This window comes from Gallus gallus, chromosome 13, assembly GCF_016699485.2.
Source record: "Gallus gallus isolate bGalGal1 chromosome 13, bGalGal1.mat.broiler.GRCg7b, whole genome shotgun sequence".
NCBI lineage: Eukaryota > Metazoa > Chordata > Aves > Galliformes > Phasianidae > Gallus > Gallus gallus.
In genome coordinates, this window is record NC_052544.1 from 12,922,157 (window position 1) to 12,937,719 (window position 15,563).

At 51.4% G+C, this 15,563-nt stretch overlaps 1 protein-coding gene across 1 annotated transcript; it reads right to left on the minus strand.

The window, feature by feature from the left end:
* Positions 1 to 9,410: 9,410 nt before the first annotated feature.
* Positions 9,411 to 14,648, minus strand: NPY7R (neuropeptide Y7 receptor). Its single transcript, NM_001037824.2, has 2 exons — positions 14,356 to 14,648; positions 9,411 to 10,748 (listed from the first exon to the last, which is right to left on the minus strand). Exon 2 carries the CDS (start codon positions 10,711 to 10,713, stop codon positions 9,556 to 9,558), a length of 1,158 nt encoding a protein of 385 aa, NP_001032913.1. The 5' UTR covers positions 10,714 to 10,748; positions 14,356 to 14,648; the 3' UTR covers positions 9,411 to 9,555.
* Positions 14,649 to 15,563: the final 915 nt, after the last annotated feature.

Below are 15,563 nucleotides of genomic sequence, written 5' to 3' on the forward strand. Positions count from 1 at the left end.
CCTCTCCTTGGCGGTTCTCTGCTCCATCTTGAGCTCCAGCCCTCCCTTATCACATCCAGCAGTTGTCTGTTGATTACAAGAATCAAAAGAACATTGAGCCGTGCACAACGGAGCGTTTCTAAATGCCTGCAAGTCCCTGGCAAGCAGAACTTGGTGCCGGGGCCTCTTTTCACAGAGTTCCTCACAGTGATTTGGCACATTCATCACTCTGAAGGGTTCCTGAGCAGCGCACACGGAGACACAGCCAGGCTGCCTCCAGCCCTCAGCCCAGTGCCTTCCAGCAGTTCTGTGAGCTACAGGGTGGGATGGGATCCAGGAACACAGTCACACCCCTAAGCTTGTTTGAACAAGTGCTTATACAGTCCGTTCTGAAAATATACCACTGCCAGGTGCCAGCCAAAGTCGCCGCTGTGTCACACTGGAGGGGCTGCACCTGTTTGTTAGTGCCAAAAGGCATCTGTCTCACACTGATTAGCAAAGGCGCGTGGGAATAAAAGGAATAACCTCTCCCTGGCATGGTGCTAACTGTAAAACTCGACAACTCCTGGCTATTACCAAAGAGCTACAAATATCCCAGAGAGTTTATTAATACCAAGTTGTTCTAGCCTATTGCCAGCAGTTCTGTAGAGAGAGAACATTTCAAATCAAAATGGATTGATTAAAAGTGCAAGCATCGGATAGGCATGGAGTTATAAATGGAGTTATAAATACTAAACAACAAAAGTATATGACTTTTTGTTTAGGAACCATATTTTTACTTGCTTATATAAACCAGCAGTCATCTGGGTGCATAACGGGGGAATTTTGCTGCAGAGCTGGCATTCTGGTTTTTGAGCTGGCCCAGAGAGAAGTGTGCACGTAAGGAAGGAGTCAATTCATTTATTTCTCCCAGGACAGTGCAGTGTATCAGAAGTAGGGGGGTATGACCAGACAAGATAAGACTAACAAAGGGAAACTATAAGCCGAGAAACAAAACCTGCCTTCCCAGAGCAGGATCCACTCATCTGTGCAGCAGCCCGATAAGAAGCCAGGGGGAACACATGGTTTGGGCTCTGGGAAACAGAGCTCAAAGAGACAAAGCGTTAATGAGCACGTTGGAGAGAAGGAGGAGGTTCTGCTCCAGCTCTGCCATTTGACAGGGCTCTCACGCAGCTGGAGCCATGCCCATTAGTGCTCGTTAATGAGAAGTGAGACAGAGCTCAGACTTGTGATTTGTCTTTAGTAGTGGAGAAGTAGGTTAAAAATTCCAGGGGGGACAGGAGCACCTAAGGAAAAAGAAAGGGGTGGGCTGCTAGCCCTCATGTAACAGCCAACACCTTTTGGGGTGTCCTCTGGGGAAGGGTGACTTTAAGATACAGTTCTATGGAAAGCCAATATACCCCAACACTCCACACGGCCCAAATTCAAGAAGTGCCCGTGGGACAGAAAAACAGTAAAGAATAGGGAAAAATAAATGTCTCCACCGGTAATTGATGGATGCAGCATGGACCACAGGTCAGTGAAACATGACCCAATCACAAAAGCCAGCACAGTGGGCTGCTCTCTAGCTCCTAATCTGGCTGTGATAGATGCTCTGTCTCAGCAGGTCACCTCCACGCTGTCCCAAAGTTTTGTTTTCTGATTGCTGGAGTATGCACGTGATGTTGTAAATCTGCCCTGTGGCCAGGCTGCCCCACACTTCTCTCCTGGCTGCTCACTGATGCACTTCCAAAGTGGCTTCAGCAGAGGAAACCCCTTCTTCCAATTGCGTCTCTTAGCAGCTGAAGGGAAGGGAAGGGAAGGGAAGGGAAGGGAAGGGAAGGGAAGGGAAGGGAAGGGAAGGGAAGGGAAGGGAAGGGAAGGGAAGGCAGTGTAAGATAGTGATACAAATTGGCTAAGAAATGTGCTTTTTTAATTGCCCTCCTTGGAATGTAAAATAACAAGGATGGTGTTTCTTTGGAATCATTCTTGTCCAAACCACTCAGAAATACTTGTGAGCAGTGCAATGGAGAGTGTGATCCTCCTTAAGCAGCATCCGCGCTCTGTATTGAAAGCAGCAGATGCTGCTGGAAAGTTCCAGGCACTGTGGTCATTAATATCCTTCCCACACCTGAATGCACAGATCATTGATTTTTTAGAGAATCTGGAATAAGTATTTACCCCTGAGAATTCAAAATTTGCTTTTTTCTGAGTATTTAACAGCACTTTCCTAGGAAGATCTGCCTTCTTAGTACACGACTGATGGAAACATAATTATTAAGTGTACAATTACAGTGCTTTTTCCTGCAGTAGCACTATTCAGTGAGCAGATATGACATGTTTCATGAGCCTCCGAGTGCTATCGTTGCTTTGTTCCACAGAAGAGGAGAGCCAGGATCAGCAGCTCATGGTCAGTTCATATGGGATTTGATAAAGCTGGGAGAGAGAACCAGTTGCATTAACTTTCTGTCCGCAATACAAGGAAATGCAATATGACACAGTACAGGAAAGTAGAATGCAAGAGCTTTGGGGCAAGAAAGCAATTAGAGGTCCCCTGAATGGGAGATGCCTGGGACAACGGGGGGTGCCAGGAGTGGGGAGTGCAGATGGACACGGGGAGCACAAGAAATAGTCCTCAGTTTGACTCAGATTGAGGCCCATCTACGGGGCACACAGTGCCTTGGGAAAGGCCATCTGCGGTCCCATCATTTGTGTCACTGTGTCCTGGAGCCACATGTGTGGTGATGCTGTGGACATCAGGCATGGGATGCAAGCATGGGGCAACCCTCCCAAGGGACAGAACTGTACAGGACGGATGCAGCTTGTAGGGTAATGTTTGCCTTGTGGTTGTTTTCACCTCGGAGGGTCAGAATAGCGTTGCAGAGTGCAGCTGCCTTCACTCGTGTAAAAACAGCCATTAATGAGTCAGAACATGGGAACAGCTCTGCTGTCAGCCAAACAAAGACCCTGGGCTCCTGCCCTCGCTGTGTTTGGACAAGAGTGATTCCCAGTTATGCATTCCAGTACACGTGATTGCTCCGAGAGCCAAACGTTTCTGCAGAACTCATGATAATACCCTTTAAATTATGTAAAGGTGTTGTATGGAAGGTAACAGAGACTTGGGTGGTGCTGTGTAGAGCCAGGAGCTGAACCCAGTAATCCTTGTGTGTCCTTTCCAACTTGGGATATTCTATGATTCTATGGTCAGGGGACAAGCAGTGATAGATCTCATTGAAGGAGGTCTATTGGTTAGACATTAGGAAGGGCTCAGAGCAGTGTGTGCAAGGAGTGTGTCACATCACAGGAGGGCCAGGGGAGGTGAGGCACCCTGCGATCAAGAACAGGTTAGGCAGAGGAGTTCAGGTCCCTTCCATTTATTTCCTGTGATCTGTTCTCATACAGTATGTACCTGGTTAAAATACCACAGAACGTTTCCCCGCTGCCTGGGGAATCATGAGAAGTACTTTCATAGCTGCATTTCAGAGTCCTTTCCAGCTGTTCTAGCTGCTTGGGCTGCACAGATTAGCTCATAAGCTTTTAATAACATAATTGCAAAGATCAGGACTTCCAAACAAACCGCTGGGTATTACAGACCCAGCTCCCGCTGAGTTTGCATGAAACCAATTGGAATCACACACAGTGAAGGCCTGCAGTGCCACGCAGACTTGATGTAGGCCAACGAGCCTTGTGCTTTAGGAAGACATCTTTGTGGCCGTCTCATGTGATTGCACTCCTTCAAGCAGCAGACAGTTCCAATCAGTTCTTGCCATGCCAGTTTTGCAACGTCAGCTTTGCTGAATCGGGCCCTCCAGGGTTGTGTTGGAGAGCTGAGATCTGCACTTTGATACTGATGCAGACAGTCACGTTGGGGAGACAAGCTGAGGAGCATGCAGACATAAAGTGCCTTTCACTTCCAGGAGCCCCAAGAGATCTTCCCAGCTCGAAGTTCTGGGGATCTGCTGCCAGTTCTCTTCCTCCTCAGCTAAGCTGGTTGATTTCTCCAAGGTGCAGGATGTTCTCAAATTCTTCCAAAATACGTGGGAGTGACAGTTGCCGAGTAACAAAACCTCATCACTCTTCTCCTGGAGTGCTCAATCCCTCACGTTTCTGTTTTGCAGGGCGGGCAGATGAAGCTGTGAGTTGGGCACCAGTCTCGGATCAGGATTGCTCGGATCTCAGCCTTGCCCCTGGGTAAATCTATTGGGTCAGAGTTCAAAGAAAGGAAGGGATCTGACTGCCTGTGTCCTCTGGACTTCATAAACAACGTCAGGGATGCATTTCGTGATTCACTGAACTGACGCAGTGACCAATGTAAGGAGATCATGGCAGGGATGCTGCAGCCATGGAGAGGCTGCCTAGCATTTCTTCAAGCTGTGCTCTTCCCCAGCACATACCTTAAAGCCCTTGTCCAGCTGATGTCAAGCAAAGTTGGAACATCAGGTACCAAGCAGAGTCATTTAAAGCTGATAGATCCCACCCCTTCACAGGAATTGGGAGGAAAATTCAGCCCTTCTGATACCTGCGGGACTGGGCAAAAAGAGCAAATAAGGTGATTAGGAATGGAGAAGCTGCCATAGGAGGAGATGTGCCGAGCTGGACAAGGAGAAGGATGATGGCACCAAGATTTACATTATGAAGAATGCAGTGGATAGGGTAAATGTTATCTGCTGGCCAGCAAATGCCACACTGCTGGAATGAGAGGGCGTTTGCTGAAACTTGTAGGGCATTCGTTCTAACACACAAACAAAAGTGCTTCTGTACAATGTGGGGAGTGAGCTTCTGGAACTGGAGGCTGTGGGAACAGCCAGAATGGTCAGGGAGGGTGTATGGGAACTGCTGAGTCCTGGTCTGAACCACTGATGGAGCACCTGGGGAAAGGACCCGGTCAGCCCTGGGAGCACAGGTGAAGGCAATTCAGCTCTGCTATCAGAAGGGGTGGAGCCTGGCTGCATCTCTCTTAGACCTCATTCAGGACTGCCACTGGGGAAGGATCTGTGGTTGGAGATCCCTCCTTTGTGGAGTCTTTCCTGCGAGCCTGGATCTTCAGAGGTGGGTGAGCACCTTTACTTTTGCTTTGAAATAGCGACCTATCCACATTGGTCCCTTTGCTGTTACACTCTTATGCTGTCCTTCCACTGTGTTAATCTTTCTGGTTGTAACAGAGGGCTAAGAGCAATTAGTGAATGAAAAGCCTAGAAATGGATGCCCAGTGGTCCAGACAGACTTTCCTCTAAGATCTCTAATACAACCATTGTGGCTGCTAGGAGTACGAGCCACCAAAGTGGCAAAGCTGGTACGTGTTCCCTAAACATCTGCCACTGCATTGCTCTGTGACAGAGCAGTGGGTAGGATGGATTCAGATTTGCTGTTCTCTTTTGTCTGTCTTAATAGAAGTCCTGCTCTTCCTGCGGCATGGCAGAGCTCAGTCCCCTTCTGACACTACTCGTCCTGGTCCCAGCTGAGCCAGTAATCTGCCCCATGTCTAATAGGGAAAGACATATTAACCTTCAAATTCTATCCAGGGGCACATACTCTTCTTAATGTCTTGAAATCTCATTCTTTGACCTGTTGGCCCTCTTCCTCCCATGCAGCAGCAAGGAGAAGCACCTTGGATGCACATCCTGGATGCAAACAGTAGCAGAGTTCATGGCACATTAGCAGAGCGACTGACACAGCAGAATGACACGGGGGCAACTCCATGTTTGTGCACTTCAATAAGCTGATTATCAACAGAAGGTTTCCTCCTCTAATGTTCCCAGTCTTTGCTGCCACGCTGGAGAGGACTGAGCTAATGAAGACCTCCTCCTGTGAGCAACATGAGGAACTGTTCCTTCTGTATCACACCGAGAAGAACATAGACCAGAAAAAGCATTCTTTGCTGGCAATAGATGAGTGACGCTGAGGTACTGCTATTAGCAGCAGAAAGATGCTTTTCTCCCTCAGCCTTCCTCAGCCTTATGTTCCCATAGCACTTCAGCAAAGGGTGCTGGGGTGTCTGGATAGTAAATGAGACAGGGGTTGTGCTGTCTGAAGATAAATTGGTACCTCCACTAGTGTGTGTGAGTGACTTTGTCTTCTTTGGGTTTGTCTTCTAACTTACCAAACAGAGACCAGAGATAACGATGACCTTACAAACCTGCCCTGCTTCCCCTCCCAGGCCCTCCTGAACAATCCCTTGATCCCTTCCCCTGCAATGAGCTCAACACGAAGATAAATGTTCTGGCAGTGATGCGCAGTATTATTTTTGGCATTTGAAGGGTCTCAAGCTAGATAAGGGAAGACTGAAAGGAAGACAGAGCTGTTTTGTTATGTTTTGCTTTCTTTTCCAAATGCAAAAGACCAAATTCCGATCACACATTTGAACACGCAGCCCTTTCCTTTTCTGGATTAGCGATTTCTGATTTTCACCACATTGGCTGATTCTGAGGCTTTATTTCAAGCCCGGCACATTCAGAGCCCGGATGAAATCGCACAATAACGGAGCTGAGAGACAAAGGCATGCAAAGGCAGCGCCAACTCTATGGCTCCTGCCCAAACAAAGGGCTAATTTGGTTTCAGACACCGTTTGCTGCAGGAATGATAAGATTAACACCTGATATCAAGGGAAACGCTGAGCTGTCTGTGATCTCCTTCAGCAGAATGGCGCTCCAGCCGCTCTTTTATTAGCATACGTTAGAGGAGCTGCTCCTTCACACAGACCCTGCAGAGCCTTTGTGGAAAGCTTGGAGCAATGCTTCTGCTGGTGCATCTGGGGGCATGCTGAATAAAACATGTGCCATTTGACATTGTTCGCTGGGGCTCCGTGGGTAATGGGAGAGGGCACATGTTCCTGCATGGCAGAGAGCCACAAGGATGGAGCTGGCCTTTACAATAGCAGGATGAAGCATGGGGGCACACGGGGTTGGCTTTTGATTGCAGCAGAGCCTTGAGCAAAGAACCCCGCTCGCCCTGCACTGATCTAAATGCCTGCTGCATGTATTGCCTCCAGACAAGGGAAAATAAAAGCCCCGAACCTTTGCTCCGTGTGTGAGCGTGAGCTTGTTATAGACATATCTACCTGGGAAATCAAATGGGAAGGAATTGTCAGAGCAAAATATGCGTTGCAGAGGTGGAATTTCCAGTGCTCGGAGAGCCTCAAGCACAGCCTGTGTTCCGCTTTGTCAAGCCTGCAATTTGATATGAGGTTCTGGGACTTCTGAGAGCTCCTGGAGCAGTCTGAAAGGAGGAACAGCAGGTACCTGCACTGCTCTTTTAAATGAAGATGTTGCCATGGCCCAGCCCTATAGCATATTATTTATTTACCTAAAACAGCCTTTGCAAAGAAGCCTTGCTCCCTTGGTCTCTGCCTCCTGTTCTGTTTGGATGGGGACACAGGGCTGCTTCCCATCACCAGGGGCACTGCAGCTTTCCACAGGGATGTGTACACAGCTGAGAGTTATTTCCCTGCCTGGATGTGGAAGGATGTAACTTTTCCAAATAGCAGGGAAGAAACATCAAGCTCATAGGCAGAAATCCATTACTAAAGCTGCATGAGTGCATTAAATAAAGCAAACGGAACTTCGCTGTTCCACTCAAGTAAATAGTTTCTCCTCCTTGGTTTTCTCCCTCTGCTCTCTAAATGCCATCAGCAGTATTTATTTGAGAAGAGCTGGGATCTATTTACTTATTTATCCGTATTTAGTTTAAAAGCCCGGGCTCCAAATTAAACAGCCATTCATAATGTCATTATCTGCCCTGCTCTGTGGTCAGGTGCTGTGTGCGGGGTCACAGGACGAAACCTTTGGCAGAGCCCTGCAGGAGCAGCTCAGCTCCTCATCCATCTCATCTGGCAGTGTGATGGGCTTCCAGGCTTGCACTGCTGTGTTGTTTTACTCCGACATCTATCATGGCATGGTAAATCACCTTCTGAAGTGTTTATTGGTAATAGTTGAATTCTTTCCACCCATTTAAGCTGCTTTTGAAAAATAAACATTCCCTTGTGTCTTGGAGTTTGATGGAAACGCAGGGAGAGTTCCTTGGGTTGGGAGGTAGGGATGGAATTTACCAGTGCTGCGGAGGAGAATATCCTCCTCTTCCTGCCAGGATGGTGTCTCCCTGGAAGGAAGCAGGGGCCGCTTTCTTGTACCTATTTGGGAAAGCGGAGGAGGAGATCAGAGGACAGGAATAGCAGAGAGATTAAATTCACCAGCATGACAGCCAGGAGCCAACGTGGAGAGCAAGGGCTGGGGGGGGGTCGGCCTGGGGGGAGGCAGAGGGGGGGGTTTGCAGGCGAACCCATTGGGGGTTACCTCTTGAGGACTCCAACGTGACGGCCCCGCAGCTGACCCGGGCTGGCGCATTCAATGCTCTTACCACTGATCCTTGCTCCTCTGAAGGCCTAAAATCAAAGTTTTTCGTTTCTTTTTATCTTTAATGAGGAAGTCTGTTGAGTCCCTCTCCTGCATCTGGGAGTTACTTTCCAATCTGATGAACGCTGACTTTGGAGACGGCACCAATGACAAGCTGCTGAGATCACAGCAGCAATCAAGCTTCCTTTGATGGCAGAGCTAAAAATACGTTACCAGCTGACAGAGCCTCGGGGAGAAGAACATAAAGTTTGGTTTGGAAGAATACTTCTTCCTTTGTGCCCATGCACAGAGGACATCCCCTCTGTAACAAACGTGCAGGTGGGTCACATCCGAACGGAAGCACCCAAAGCACCCGTGTACAGACCTGTACTGCCTCCAACCCCGCTGTGAGAAAAGCTTTAAAGCCCTCAGCACTTTGGAGGATGGTGTCACTGGCAGTTTTAACTCTCTGGTCATTCCAGCACTCATCAATATTGCATGGCAGGAGCTACATCTCAGGGCCTGGAGGAAAGAGCCTTGGCCAGTACCCCAGCTCAGTTTCACTTTGCTAAATCCAAGGCGTTGGCTTGCAAGCTCCCTGGCTAACGAAAGGCAGCTTCTGTGTCACAAATTGCCACACCAGAGGTGTCCCTGGAGCCCTGCTTCGGTATTTGTAAAAGGAGCTGTGATGAGCAGTGTCACTGCCACCTCCTGGGCCTCCTGGGGATGGGAGCTCCTCCTCTGAGCTGTGAATGCAGATTCACACCAGCACTGTGCGAGGATAATGGAGTGAGTGGCTTCAAGAGACCTGCCCCTCTGCCACGGCCCATGGAGCAATAGCACCGACTGGCCGTGCTCCCAGGTCTGCTTCCCCTTGCAGGCATTAGCTGCAGGTGGATCCATCGTGCTTTTGGTAGGGGCCGTGCAGACAAACAAGCACACACAGTATTGGTTCTCTGTTGATGTGTTGTGTGTTGGGAGGTAAAAGATTGAACAACCCAATTTGGCACATGGAAATGCCTGAAAGGGCATATTTAGCTGGCTGAGTGGGAGCCCCCTCCATGATTTTTGGTGATTCTGCATGCATCACTTAAACGTGGAGAAAGGAGAAATTCACTTGTGTGGTCAGAGAGAAATACACCAGATTTATTGTACTGAGAGATACAAGAGGTATTTCTATGCGGCTGCAGTAGCTACATCATGTTTCCCAAAAAAAAAAGGCGTTCATCAAGAATGTCTCTGCTCAGTCCTGGAGGCGGACATCCCGTCCCTAAACCTCGGTGGGTCCGTTGCCAGCAGCGTGCTTGATGCTCCCATTCAGGGTGCTGGCCCTGAAGATGTACGACCTCCCTCTTACTGAGCCTTCGGCGTGGATGCTTTCCGGCTTGTTCTGGCAGCGGAAGAACATGAGGAAGCCGTTCCGATAGTTCTTGTTCATCCAGCCGTAGAGCAGGGGGTTGACAAACGTAGAGCACATGGCCCCCACGTGGAAGACGGTGTACAGCAGTTTGTATTCATGGAAGATAAGAACCAGATCAAGATCGATGGCAAGCTGGAATATGTGGAAGGGTAGCCAACAGACTGCAAAGACCACGACTACCATCACCAGCATTTTGGTGGTCTTCCTCCTCCTGCACTGGTTTTCGTTCCGAGATGTGGGACTGACGTGGTTTTTCAGCTTGAACCAGATCCTGGTATAAGCATAACAAATAACTGCAAGAGGGAAAACGTACTGCAGGAGGAGCATGGACAGGCTGTAGATAGTGGCATCTCTGTTATTACCAGAAGGCCATTTTTCGGAGCAGACAGCCATTTTGAGGTTGATAGATGGGATTTCCTCATAGCGGAACTCTCTGAAGATGGCCAGAGGACCTGCTAGGATGGCTGCAGCCAGCCACATGATGGCTATGATGGTGAAGCTGAGCCTCCTGGAGATCCTGCTGTCCAGGTGGAACACAATACATCGATACCTATCCAGGGCAATCACAGTCAGGGTGAGAGTGGACACGTGGACGCTCAGAGCTTGAGCGTAAGGGACCAGATGGCAAAGAACAGCTCCAAATTTCCACTCATCCAGCAGCGTGTACACGAGGGTGAAAGGCAGGCAGAGGGTGTCCACCATCAGATCTGCCAGGGCCAGGTTAGCTATGAAGAGGTTGGTCACAGTCCTCATGGTTTTGTACTTCACTATGATGTAGATGACCAAAGAGTTGCCAATGAAGCCCAGGAGGATGATGAGGGAGTAGGCAGCAATCAGAACCACCTGGACCCCTGGGATCTTGGTGCTGTCCATCATAACGCTGTGGGACCCAGAGAGATCCAGGCTGGGAGTGACAGAGTCCTCGGTGTGCCAGCCCTGTGGCAGCTTCTCATCTACTGCCAGCTTCTCCATGGTGAGGGTGCTGTTGGCTCCCTCCAGCAGTCCCATGCCTGGCCTGGCACCCTCAGATGGGAGGAGAAGGTCTGGAACACAGACACAGCAGAAGTGAGAGCATGGGACACAACAGAGCATCTGCAACAGCTGAGACGTAATGGATGTGTCCTACACGGCATTCTGGGCAGCGACACCCTCCTTTCTTCCCATTGACCTCATTAGTTGGAGCTTATGATCAGATGAATGCCAGTTCCCCATGGAAATCAGGGCTCATGCTGCTTTTCATGAGTTTCTGGGGCTCTTTTTCAGTTGTACAAGGCAGAAAGTCAACCAGGAGCAGACTGTAGGAACTGAGAAGATCTGCTCGTAGAGCCCTTCTGCACGCTGCCTCGCTGCTCCTTCAGGCTGGGCTTTGCACAACTGGGAGCTGATTTAAACAAAGCAAAAACGTGGGACCTCTTGGTCATCTTTGGATGGCAATATCTGTCCCCCTCTCTCCTCAGGAGCATCCCATGCTGCTCCCACCACGGGTGCCACCACCTGAGCATCCCCAGGCAGTGCATTGCAGAGCTCCTGCTGGGGAGCGCAGGTGCCGCGGAGCCATGCACAGGCAAACAGCCGGAGCTGTGAACAAGCATCCCGCAGAGCTGAGAGCCAAAGCCCCGGTGTCAGCGAGCCTCTCACCATGCCATGCACAAATGCCTGTGAGAATCTGGCTCTAGGAGTGAGGACCCTGGCCAGTGAGCCAGAAGTGACTCAGCCTGGAACCTGCAGTTGGCATTTGGTGCCGTCGGAACGGCTGAGCGTTGGCACAGAGATACTTCTGTGTGGTCCAAACGCAGTGGGAGGAAAGCCAGCCCTGTCACCAGCTCCTTCCCAGCGCCTGTGTCTCTGAAGTGCTGCTGGTGTGTGAGGGGAGGGGTGTCGTGGCCCCCAACACCTTTACCTTCCCTTATTTCCACCAGGGGAGCAAAAGTCATCGCGCTGCCCAAAGGGGCTGTTTGCAGAGCACTGTGCTTTCCGTGACCTGGCGACAGAGGGGGACAATGCTCTGCCACGGAGGGAGGGAGACGTGGGGTTTAAACGAAGGTGGGAATTTGGGCAGCCCTCTGCTCACCTCAACCCCCTGAGCAGTGAGCTGCTCTGATTTCATCCCCAGTGTGATGGGTGCTACGGGCCGGGTGCTGGAGGGCTGCTCCTGGAAGCTGCCCTGCCTGCACACCGGCTTTCTTCTGCCCTCTCCACACCCTTTGGCTTGGCTATCGATCTCCAAAGCTGGCTGCTTTATGCCAACCATTCCTCCAAATGAACCTGCTGGCTCAGCTACGGCGGTAATGGAGAACACAAAGCTGCCGCGCAGCGGGCAGGAGGGCAGTGAGGGGCCACAGGGCTGGTGGGGGAACAGCAGTGCTGGGCACATTGCTGGGGGCTGCGCTTTCCCTGCTGGGTTTGTACACCTCCCAGGCTGTCTAATCTCACTTTATCACTGCCATTTGTTACTTTTTTTTTTTTTTCCCCTGTCCCGTTTACCTTCAGTGCCCACATCCTGCCATGACACCAACACACACTCCCTTCCCTCCTTCCCATCTCACCCCCAGCACACTGCTGCATCCTGTGACCGCATCTGGGGCTGCTTCCTTTTGCTGCAGACTGGCAGCCACCCCCCATCAGCGAGGAGCCGGGAACATCGTGGCTATTGGAGCTGCTTCGCCTCCTAACAAAACAGCCTTAATGGAGCTATTATTTGATTTGCTTTGCTTTGTGTTTTGTGATATGTTTTTTTTCTGAAGGGGAGCTATTAAAAATCAATTAAGGCATTTTAATTAAGAGGCAAAATGGTAATAATAAGTGTTCCTCCTCCAGGGGCTGCCTGGAGGTCGCAGGGATGCTGCTGGAGTGGACTGAGGTCTGTTCTAGTGAGTAATGGAAGTGCTGGCATATGTGTATGCTGCTGCCCGTGCCCAGCAGGCCTGCCAGGCAAGATGGAAAAATCCTTGGAGCTGAGGGCCAACTGCTTTGGGGAGAGGAAAACAGCAAAGCAAGGCCAGAAGGAGGCAGAAATACCACCTAAGCCAGAGTTGGATGACAGAAATGGCTTTTTCTCTCCCCAGCAGCAGGACTGGGTCACCAGCAGGCATGCTGCGAGGGAACAAAGGGCACAGAAAAGAGGGAGGTAGGGACAAAAAATGGCTCAGAGCACAGCCAGGAATCATGATCCTGTCATGGCTGTCCTTGACTGGGAAGGGGGGAGCGGAGGCACTCGGGCATCCCCCGCTTTCTGCTCCCAACCTGGCTGATGACAGCCACGATCTCTTTCTACAGCAGCACTGGAGCGTGAGGGCTGAGGCTGATGGATGTTTTATGGCTTGGCACACGGATTTGTTCCACGCTGTGTCCTTTCTCCAAAGCAGCTCAGCTCCATCAAACCCCTTCATCTCCAGCAGCCTGCTTTGGAGCACTCATCCCGTCCCCATCTCAGCAGCAGGCAGGTGAAACCCCCTTCTGCCTGCATTCCAGCACAGCACATACGGGAAGAAAACACAATAAAATGGGATACAGAGGTTAACCAGACTGCCTGAGGCCACACAGAAAGTCCACGTCAGGCTGGGAACAGAGCCCAGGTTCCCTCACTCCGGTCTCCTGCACTCACCACCAGAGAGGAGGCAGCATATCTTGGGATAACTAGAGTGGCCAAAATGAGATGGGAGGAGTTGCATGAAAATACAGTGTGTGAGGGATGGAGGGGAGGGGGCTTCGCCCTCCGTGTGTGATATGCTGGTTTGAGGGCAAGAAACAGCTCTAGAATTCTATCTTGGAGCTGAAGAGCAAGTAGAAATCATCCTGGGCCCCTCCATCTCCAATGAAGGGGTAATTGCCCCACTACAGCATTATGGCAGAAGGGGACGCAGTGCTGCAGGACGCACTGTGGGAACAGAGCGATGCTGTCCTGAGACAGCACAGTGTGACACCACGATGGGGCTGTGCACCTCGTGAGGGCTGCAGAGGGAAGAGACAGCCCTGCAGAAGGAAGCTGACTGCCCTGGGGGGGTTCTGCTGCCTCGGGGAAGTTCAGGAGTCTGGGATAGATGAGACAACGGGAGGGGAGGGAGACAGCAACCCCACTAACAGAATAGGCAGGGAGCAAACCCTCTGTCCTGCTTTGGGACAGACCAGAAACTCAGCTTTCTGGTGAAACACATGGCACAACAGGACCAGGAGAAGCTCTGTTCCACAACCAATGTGCAAGCAGAGCATCAAGCAAGCAAGCAAGCAAGCACCAACTTCCCTCCTGCAGCCTTCTGTCTCCTGGTGCCCCTCTGTCCCCGAGGGCAGCGCTGAGCACCAGCAGCGTGTGCAGCCCCAGCAGCAGCACTGGGAAGCTGGCAGAGCCTTGCAGATAGCCACGAGGAGCTGAGTGCAGGAGAGAGGGGGGCTTCTCAGCATCGCAGCAGCACTGGGTAGCTGTTCCTGCCTGGTTTCTGCAGCCCCCTGCTCCGCTCTCACTCAGCATCCCACTTCCCAGGCTCCCTGCTTCTGCTCGGGGACTGTTCAAAACTCACCTGGCAGTATTTCTGATTTACTTTCTCTCTCTTCCAGCTCTCAGGATCCCTGGATTCGCCCTCGCAGGGATGCTGGGATGCTCGAACCGTGCAGCACGGCTGAGACCCGGCCCCAACTCCCCCCTCCCCGACCCACCTGTGTCCTTCTGGTTTGGAATCGCTCGCCTCGCGCTACGGCCTCATCATGGGCTGCGACCCGTCCTGTCTTCTCTCCTGGAGTCAACCTGTGGCCAGAGGGTGGAAAGCACTTTTCTGCGACTGGCTTCGGAACAGCGAGGAGGTCAGGTGAGGATCGGGGCTGCTGCGGGGTGCTCCATCAGCCGGGGAAGCCTCGGTGCCCCGCTGCCTCTGCGGGGTGACTGACAGCCCCCGTCTCACAAAGCTGGGTGCCGTGTTAGCTCCTGAATGAGAGAAAGGCAGGGAGCGTGTGTTTAACAAACAGAAATGGAAAGGGGGAGGGAGCCTTCTGCTGCTGTTTATACAGTGCTCAGCCACTGAGGGGCTTCTTGCATCGAGGAGACAGGAGCTTTTCCTCCACATCCAGCTCCCTCTCCAGGGACAGCTTTGGGATCGGGCTGCGCCACCGGCTGGGCGAGCATCCGTCCCCCCCACCACACAGCTCCCCGGCAGTGGGGCTGGGATCGGGCTCAGGGCTGGGGTCACAGCCAGGGTGGGCAAGCAGGGGGTCTGCAGGTCCCACATCCCAGGGGAGCCTTCATCATCCACCCCACAGCCACCTCTGCTCTGCGCTCACACAGCACCCACAGGAGCACTAAGGGCAAGCCCTTCTGTACTTTGTCACACCGGTAAAAGGTGATGGTGAGATGTTTTAGTCACTTGGCAATGTCTGTCTCTGTTCCAGAGTCAGATTCCAGAGCTCGGAACCGGAGTGAGCTTTCATTTTAGGGTGCTCAGCACTGCCCACACACTTGCAGGGAGGGAGGCCCCAAAGCAGCAGCACATCCCAATCTGCAGACTCCAAGCTTGGAGGAGCCCAGGAAAGCACCGTGCAGCCAGCACGGGGAAGCAGAAGGAACAAGGCTCCCTAACTTGTCAACTTTCTCCTTTGAAGAGTAGAAGTCAGGTTTGTCTCCAGTGCAGGATTTCCAACTTGGACAATGTGTTTGAGTCACTTCACCTGGCCAAGGAGATGTGCCCAGAGGGTGGGGGGGAGAACAGCCCCCTCAGCTCCCAATAACAACAGAAGGGCATCGGGGGAGTTTTGCTTCTTGCGCACACACTGGGATTTGTTCTCCTTTTCTTTATGAGAACACAAACCAGGAGGGATTTCAACTGCCTTCTCATGTCACAAAAGTTGTGGGGCGGTAGGAAAAAGTTTGAGTG

Excerpts from the sequence above, each read along its gene's own strand:
- NPY7R (NM_001037824.2), bottom strand. The coding sequence starts at position 10,713 with ATGGGACTGCTGGAGGGAGCCAACAGCACCCTCACCATGGAGAAGCTG.